The following is an 8,683-nucleotide window of genomic DNA, read 5'->3' as shown; positions in this document are numbered from 1 at the left end:
AGTAGAAAAACAGACCCTTCCTGGTGATGAACTCAGCAACGTTTATAAGCCTTTTTTTTTTTTTTCTTTTGCTACAGGGCGTGTGTGCTCACCAGAAAGACAAGACAGAGAGACAGAAGTGAGAAATCATCCCCCGAGGGGATGGCCACTCCGCAATCCCTTCTCCCCCATTCTCCTCTAGGGATCTTGAGCACGAACGCACACGCGCCTGGCGTGAGTTTAAGCCATCGGTTCCGGGACTCGAGCTGTAGTCAACTACATGAGAGTCCAACGACATAACCATTACGCCAACTGCTGGTCCCTAAACCTTTCTTACCTGGCGATAATAATTTCCACCTTAGAGGAGTGTTAAAAAGATCTGAGTGAAAGAATGGTAAAACTTTTTGTAAAATCAAATATTTATTTAATTGCATCTAAGGATGCGGGCTGCAGATCCCACACTTGCCTTTATTCCTCAGGGAAGCCTTCCACAAAGTTTGATAGGATACTGTCCCTTTAAATCCTCCACAACTACCTAAAGTAGTTGGGCGGGTCAACACATGCGCATTCCTTTACCGGGCTGGCACCTCAAGCAACAGCCCTTCCAGGGTTTGTAGAAGGGAGGTCAAAGGTCTTCCCACACAGTACTTACACGCAAGCGTAAATCAAAATCAAGGGCAATATATCATGCACGGAGCCCAGTCCCTTTTTCGCGCTCTGAAGCTCCGCCCCCCGCGGCCAATCACTAGGTCTCGCCCTTTGCAAGGGCCAATGGTAGTGAGCGTGGGGGGCGTGGCTGGGCGTCTTGGGGCGCGGCCTGGAGCTGAGAGAAGCGGCGGGGAGAGCCGGGGGCTCTAGTGAACAGCGCAGCCGGACGGGGATCGCCGGCGGCCGCTAGTGAGCAGCGCAGCCGGCCGGGGATCCCGGGCGGGCGGGGAGCGGAGGCGGCCCGGACCGGCGATCTCCGAAATGTCACGATGGCTGTGGCCATGGTCGAACTGTGTGAAAGAGCGGGTTTGCCGCTACTTGCTGCACCACTACTTGGGTCACTTCTTTCAGGAGCACCTCAGTCTGGATCAGCTCAGCCTCGATCTGTACAAGGGCAGCGTTGCCCTAAGGGACATCCACCTGGAGATCTGGGTGAGGAGCCAGGCCCGAGCCCGGGAAGTTGCGGAGGGAGGGAGCGCAGCGACCTGAAGCTCTCGGCGAATGGATCGGGCTGGGGGGACCAGGCACCGGTGTGGAGACGCCAGAGGAGTTGGCCCTCTCCAGGCGTCAGAAAGACCCACTGGCTGGTCACTTCAGTTCCTCACTAGAGACAGAAAGCTAAGCAGGAAGGAGTCCCGGCCTCCACTTCCCAGGAGCAGAAGCGGGGGCTAGGACGAAGTGGTGTCACTCCTGGAGAATGTCAGTCAGCATAAGCACATTGATTTGGGGGGCTGAGTTGGGGTGGTGTTGAGGGACTAAGGAGGGAGTGAGGAGGGAGCAGAGGAACTCGGGGACTCTGGCCACCAGAGCAGGGCAGTGGCAGAGCTGGGGCTGGGGCGGCTGGTCTGGGGAGGCTGGTGGGGGTCCAGATCCCTGGTGAGGGCACCTGTGGAAACTGTGCCCTGACCTCCTCACCCCACGAGCTTAGCCCAGTGGGTGGGGTTGGGCACCGGATGTGAATGTCAACAGCAGCGTCACACTGTGTTGATCAACACCTCCAGCAACTCGTGGAATTGCTGCTGCTGCTGTCTACTTCCTGCTTTGGGGAGAGTGGGACTGACAGAGGGTATTTAGGGAGGGACTTGGATGTCAACATTCCTACCTGCAGGGGAGTCTCAGAGGAAAGATGGGGAGAGCTGGCTCTGGGCAGGGAGGAGGCTGAGGGAGATGCTGGAAGCCAAGAGAAATGAGGTCTGGGTCAGAGGCCTGAGGCTGGGGGCCTGACTCACAGCTCAGGTGACCTGAGGAGTGATGAAGGAACCACAATTAGAGGCGTCATGGGCTGGTCCTAGGTTAACTCACCAGATCCAGAGCAGCAGGGATAGGTATGGGGGTAAGGGATTCTTAGTTTTCTGTCTGGCTTCAGGATTCTGCAACTCTGGACAAGATGAGCTAGGCTTTAGGGGTAGGACAGGCCCTGATGTGCAAATGTGGGGTGAGGGAAGAGCCCTGAGTTGGGGGCATATCTCAACAGCCTGTTGTCTGTGAATTCCAGTGGAGGAGTCCTCTGACCTCTGACCCCAGCCCCTTAGGCTGGCCTAAAAGATGGCCCAGAACTCTAGACTGTCCCTTCCTATACCTGTCTCAGAAAACACTCCTACTCCTCCATGTCCTACCTTCCCCGTGGGAACGAATTGGCACTTAATTAGGCAGCTTTCCAGGCTGCCCTCAGGGAAGAGGGGCCCTGACAGAATGCAGGTGCTTTCTTGATACCCAGCCCTTCCTCCCAGCTCCCTGGCCTACAGCCCCCACCTTGAAGGCACCAAAAGAAGCTGAGTGTCTTGTGACTCTGGAAGGGATGAGGAGAGAGGCCTGCATCCCAGTCTCAATCCCCTTAGTATACTGGTTAACTAGACTAGTCCCTTCTCTCTGGGCCTCAGTTTCCATGTCTGTGGGTCTGGGAGTGAAGAATCTAGACTTGATCCCTATGGACCCAGTGCTTGTTTATTTGTTTGTTTGTTTATTTATTTTTGGAGAGGTTTTTGCTACAGGCCTCATGCTCTCACCAGAAAGACAGAGATGGAAAGTGAGAAATCATCCCCTAGGGGGGATGGCCGCGCCACAATCCCTTCTCCTCCATTTTCCTCAGGATCTTGGGCACACACACACATGCGTCTGGCTGAGTTTAAGCCACCAGGTGAGGGACTCAAACCGAGGTCTACTACATGGGAGTTCAGTGACAAAGCCATTATGCTAACTGCTGGTCCCTATTTTTATTTATTTTTTATAAATTCTTTTTAAAAATAATTATTTTATTTAACTTTATTTATTTATTAATTTGACCAGAGAGGGACAAAGTGAGAGAGAGAGAGAAAGTGGAAAAGCAAGCCACCAGGTCCGGGACTCAAACCACGGTCGGCCATGTGGGAGTCCGGCACCCTTAACCTCCACGCCACCTGCCGGCCCCCGGTGCTTGTTTACTGATGGACCCAGCAAGTATTTACTGAGGCCCTGTCTGAGTGACACCACAACCTGGGGTCGCAGGGAGAAGGCCCGTATGCTGCCACTCTCCAAGATGTCCCTGGCTGGTTGAGGTGCAACACCGTAGAAATTTTAACTGGGGGCTTGGCCTGTGCCTTGGACAGAAGGGCAGCTCCATCAAGTGTTTGGGGTTGGGAGTTCCAGTCAGCCTCAGGTCAGCCCTCTCTCCTGGACACTTCTTTGAACTCTCTGCTCACCTAGTATGAACGTCGATGAGCGTGCTGTACTCTCTGCCTGGCCTTTGTGTGTTGTGTCCATGCCCAGAACACACCATCATCCCTCTGCCTGGTCCCTTCAGCTCTTCGTCCTTCAGCTCTCCCTCCTCTGACGTGCAGGCTGAGTTAGGGTAGGCTTCCCCATCTCAACCTGCTTAGGGTAGGCTTCCCCATCTCAACCTGCCTAGTGCTTGCTTATCTCCAAGTTTCGTCCTGGTACGCTCTGAGTTGCTGGCTTAAGCCTGGCTAGTTCGGGGAGGGAAGACATTTTATTTGCCCTTCAGCTTCAGCATCAGCATGTAACAGGTGCCCGGTGAATACTTACTTGAACTGAATGGAGAGGGAAACATTTGAGTTGGCTTGAAAGCTTGGGAACTTGGGGGCCTGGAGGTTAAAGCACCTGAATACCACCTGGCTGACTGCATGGTCTGAGTCCTGGACCTAGCAGCTTGAAAAACACACAGGGCATCTGTGTGTGTGTGTTCAAAATCCTGAGAGGAGAATGAAGGAGAAGAAATTATGGCATGGCCACCCCTCTCTCTCAGGAGTGATTTCTCATCTCTCTCTCTCTTTCTCTTTCTCTCTCTCTCTCTCTGGTGAGCTCATGCACCCTATAGCCAACTTAAAAAAAAGAGAGAGAAAAAAAAAGAGATTGGGAACCTTTGGATATTGGAGTGAAGGGGGCAGGGTACGGAACAGGATGAGCAAAAGTGAGACCTTATCGATAGCATGTAGCAGGACGGGGAAAGCCAGAGGCGCTCTCTCAGGTGGAGGGCCAGACAGGGCTATGGAACTGGCTGGAATTGGGGTTTTCCTGGCTTTGTCCCTCCTGCTCCCAGTCTGTGAACGAGGTGCTGGAGTCGATGGAGTCGCCACTGGAGCTGGTGGAAGGCTTCGTGAGCTCCATCGAGGTGGCCGTGCCCTGGGCTGCACTACTCACCGACCACTGCACCGTGTGTGTGACAGGCCTCCAGCTCACCTTGCAGCCCCACCGGGGCCCAGGTGAGAACAGAGCAAGGCAGGAGGTGGACAACTGGTGGGAGTGGGTTGGGCACTCGGTGCTGACCGAGCCCGCCTGCCCTGAGATCCCCTTTCTCCCCACAGGTCCAGGGGCTGCCGATTCACAGAGCTGGGCCTCATGCATGACCACGAGTCTGCAGTTGGCCCAGGAGTGTCTACGGGATGGACTACCTGAGCCTTCTGAGCCACCACAGCCCCTGGAGGGGCTCGAGATGTTTGCCCAAACCATTGAGACTGGTGAGTGGGCCCCACTGGGCCTCCGGCCCCTTGTACAAGACAGGTTCCCTAGGCCACCATGCTGCCTATATCAGAAACTCCGCCTCCCCCCTTGCTTCTGTGCCTCACCTGAGACACACCTGCCCCATCCCTCAGTGCTTCGGAGGATCAAGGTGACCTTCCTGGACACTGTCGTGAGGGTAGAACATTCATCGGGTGATGGGGAGCACGGTGTGGCCCTGGAGATCCATGTGCAGAGGTAGGGGCAGACTTGGCTGATTGGGCTGGTGTGAAGGAGGGTAGGAGCTCTGAATGGCCTGCCCCTGTCCTCTACCCAGACTAGGCTCCTGGGGAGTGTCCACATGGGTCTGGGGAGGCCTGGGCAATGAGGGGTTGGAGAAGTGGGCTGTGTTGTGAGCCTGGACTGGTGTCCAGGGGCTGCATGGTGCAGGCCCAGAGTCACTGGGGCCCCAAGGATCAGGTTCGCTGTGGAGGGTCTGATGACCAAAGGCTGGCCTGAGCCCCCAAGGTAGACATAGTGACTCAAGGCCGCCTGGGTATCACAGGGCAGCTCTGCAGGCCAGGCTCCCCAACCCCTGCCTCTAGAACAGAGCATCGTGTGTAGAGAGGGGCTCCAGGCCCATGGAGGCCAGGCAAGGGCTGACCCTGTACTCCCCAGACTGGAGTACTGTGACGAGGCGGTGCGGGACCCAAGCCAGGCACCGCCGGTGGATGTGCATCAGCCACCTGCCTTCCTGCACAAGCTGCTGCAGCTGGCGGGGGTCCGACTGCACTTCGAGGAGCTTCCACCACAGGTGGGCTGACTCTGGTTCCCGCAGTCCCTTTCTCCTACTCCCTGTAGCCCTTGGACCTCCGCCACCCTCCAACTATCTCTGATTCCATGTTCTCAACCCCCTCCTATATCCTCTCACCTCCCAGGAAGAGCCTCCAGAGCCCCCCTTGCAGATTGGCAGCTGCTCAGGGTACATGGAGCTAATGGTGAAGCTGAAGCAGAATGAGGCCTTCCCGGGCCCCAAGGTGGGTCCTCAGGACCCTGGGGAGAAGGGACTCCTCAGCAATGCTGCCTTCCCCAGGTCAGGGGGGCTGTCAGGTGGGGGGAAATTACTGCTTTCTTGGCAACTGGAGGAACTGAGGCTCAGTGGCGTCAAGCTGTGACCCAGTTCCTACAGCTTGTTGGTAGCAGAGTGTAGCCTGGGAACTGGCATCTTTCTCCCCTGGGTGAAGGAAGGTGGGTAGGCCAGGTGACGGCATAGGCTCATTGCTCCCCTTGGCCCCCAGTTGGAGGTGGCAGGACAGCTGGGTTCCCTGCACCTGCTCCTGAGCCCACGGCAGCTCCAGCAGCTGCAGGAACTGTTCAACGCCATGAGCCTTGCGGGTAAGGCCTCTGAGCAGTCCGGGGAGTGGGATGGCCAGGGAAGGCCAGCCAGGCTGGACTAAAGTGTCCTCCCCTGCAGACACCGAGGGTCTGACTGACAAGCTGAACAAGAGCCGCCCACTAGGTGCTGAAGACCTGTGGCTGATTGAGCAGGACCTGAACCAGCAGCTGCAGGCAGGGGCTGTGGCTGAGCCCTTCAGCCCGGACCCCCTTATCAATCCTCCTCTTAACCTGGATAGTACTGGTGGGTGTGGGACCAGACCTAGGTCGGAGGGGCAGCGAGTATGGGTGCAGGAGTCTCGGAGCTGAGTCCTGCTGTCCCTGACACTTATGTCACCCACAGACCTCTTCTTCTCCATGGCTGGCCTCACAAGCAGTGCCACCTCAGCCCTGTCTGAGCTTTCCCTCTCCGATGTAGACCTGGGCTCCTCTGTACACAGCAACGTGACTTCCCACCGGCTTTCTGCCCAGGCCCACCCGGCTGGTGAGTCAGGGCACCTTGGGCGGCACTTGAGGGGTAGGAACGGCTGGAAGAGGCCTGGGTGCCGTGTGACTTCGGGCGCATGTGTGAGGCCCCCAGCAATGCCTGAAGGTCCACTCTATGTGACTCAGTACCCTGGGGACCAAGTTCAGGGGAAGCCTAGCTTTCTGAGGCAGTGATCTTGGCTGGCACTGGAACTCTCTGAGACTCAAGTTCCCCTTCTATGAAAAGGGGACAGTAAGGTGGAACTTTGTGAGGTCGTATGTTTTGGTCAGTACTGTTTGAGGTCAGGCACCAGGCTGGGTCTTTGAGCACATCCAATCTTTCCAGCACCCTTGCAGTTTACTTTATTCTATTTTGGTTTTAGTTTTTGCTATAGGGCACGTGTGCTCACCCGAGAGAGAAAGAGAGGGGCAAAGTGAGAAATCACCCTCTTGAGATTTTGGGCACATACACACACATGTGACTGGTGTGATTCTCAAACCGCCAGGTCCAGCTCAAATCACTGTTAGCCAGGTGGGATCCAGCCTTAACCCTCCATGCCACCTGCTGGCACTTGCTGTCACCCCTGCCTGACCAAGCCTCCTGTCAGAGCCCACACAGAGGGGCAGATGCGGTTCCCCATGGTCCAGCTGGGCCAGGGTTTCTCCCAGCCCCCCAGCCTGGTGGCCAAATAGTCACTACATGGGTGATGAGCTCTTGGGAGCCCCTGGTGAAGCTTCTGTCCCCTCAGGCAAGGCGGCCCCCACACCCCTCCCGGACACCATGCGCCCTGACTCGCTGCTGAAGATGACCTTGGGGGGTGTGACCGTGACCTTGCTTCAGACGTCTGCCCCATCTTCTGGACCACCTGACCTCCCCACCCACTTTTTTGCCGAGTTTGATGCCACAAAGGAAGGGCCCTTCGGCTCCCGCGACTTCCACCACCTTCGGCCGCGCTTCCAGAGGGCCTGTCCCCAAAGCCATGTCCGGTACAAGCCCAAGACGGGGGCCTGAGGAGACGCTAGCGGAGCCCCTCAAGCACACGCTCTGACGCTGTCCCCCTCCCCTCAGGCTAACGGGCACAGCTGTGCAGCTGTCCTGGGAGCTGCGCGCAGGTGGTAGGGGCCGGCGGACAGCCAGCACAGAGGTGCACTTCGGCCAGCTTGAGGTGCTGGAGTGTCTGTGGCCCAGCGGCACGTCGGAGCCAGAGTACACCGAGGTGAGGACAGAGGCAGAGCATGTACCAGGCAGGGCCTGAGATTCAGGGGTATGGGGCGAGGCCTGGCCCCGCTCACCTCCTGTGTCCTGTCCCAGCTCCTGAGCTTTCCCAGTAACTTGGGCTCCCAGGCTTCTGCTCGGCCCTGTGCCCACTTGCGCCACACACAGACCCTGCGTCGTGTGCCCAAGGTAACCCACCCCTACTCCAGGCCTAGAGCCTGTTGGCAGTTTCTCATGGTGCGTTGACCCCACCCTGGTCTCTGCCAGGGTCTCCCCTACTTTCTGCTCCCATCCCCGTTTCCCTGTGTTCCCGCCAGATGACACCTTACCATTCAGAGGCCCCTTGAACAGCTTCCTCTGTGCCCTGTCCAGCCATTCTCTCAGCCTCACTGACCCTTTCCCTGTCTCAACGTGGCACCTTCCTGCTAGGCTTCTGAGGCTGGGAGGGCAAATTTGGGTGGCTTTTATTTAAGAGCCTAGCATGTCGTCTGTATTAGCAGGGTGGGAAAAGTCTCCCAGGCCCCTACTGGGCTCCCTGCCCTCCCCTACCTCACGGCTCCTGCTGACCTGAATACCCTCGCCCCCAGAGCCGACCCCGGCGCTCAGTTGCCTGCCAGTGCCATTCAGAACTGACTTTGGACCTGGCCGACTTCCAAGCAGATGTGGACCTAGGGGCCCTGGACCGGCTAACTGCCCTGCTACGTCTGGCCACCACACCCCCCGAGCCACCTGCCAGCCTGCTGGTGAGATGCCTAGCCGGGGTCAGGCCTGGGTGGAGAGCAGGACACACATCCTGCTGGGAACTGAGCAGCACTGACCTCCATGGCCTCCCACAGACAGAGCCCCCGCCAGCCATGGAGCAGCGGACGGTGTTTCGTCTCACAGCACCCCAGGCCACGCTGCGGCTACGCTTCCCCATTGCAGACCTGCGGCCTGAGCGGGACCCCTGGGCAGGCCGGGCTGTGCGGGCTGAGCAGCTACGGCTGG

At 57.5% G+C, this 8,683-nt stretch overlaps 1 protein-coding gene across 4 annotated transcripts in view; it reads left to right on the top strand.

The window, feature by feature from the left end:
• The first annotated feature begins 816 nt into the window (after positions 1-816).
• ATG2A (autophagy related 2A) overlaps positions 817-8,683 on the top strand; it is a 24,203-nt gene continuing 16,336 nt past the window's right edge. For 2 of the 4 annotated variants that reach the window (XM_027772419.1, XM_027772417.1), the window contains exons 1-14: positions 880-1,119; positions 4,223-4,385; positions 4,488-4,640; positions 4,776-4,878; positions 5,299-5,434; positions 5,559-5,657; positions 5,919-6,015; positions 6,095-6,259; positions 6,359-6,499; positions 7,230-7,467; positions 7,550-7,697; positions 7,793-7,885; positions 8,284-8,439; positions 8,533-8,650. In XM_027772419.1, coding sequence (XP_027628220.1) covers positions 949-1,119; positions 4,223-4,385; positions 4,488-4,640; positions 4,776-4,878; positions 5,299-5,434; positions 5,559-5,657; positions 5,919-6,015; positions 6,095-6,259; positions 6,359-6,499; positions 7,230-7,467; positions 7,550-7,697; positions 7,793-7,885; positions 8,284-8,439; positions 8,533-8,650 — 1,981 coding nt within the window. In that variant the 5' untranslated portion in view covers positions 880-948. The other 2 variants (XM_027772418.1, XM_027772420.1) reach the window with 2 other exon arrangements.

This window comes from Tupaia chinensis, unplaced genomic scaffold (genome assembly GCF_000334495.1).
Source record: "Tupaia chinensis unplaced genomic scaffold, TupChi_1.0 Scaffold000273_1, whole genome shotgun sequence".
Classification (NCBI taxonomy): domain Eukaryota; kingdom Metazoa; phylum Chordata; class Mammalia; order Scandentia; family Tupaiidae; genus Tupaia; species Tupaia belangeri.
The sequence above is the reverse complement of the archived record's forward strand: the minus strand, read 5'-3'. Positions and strand labels throughout refer to the sequence as shown.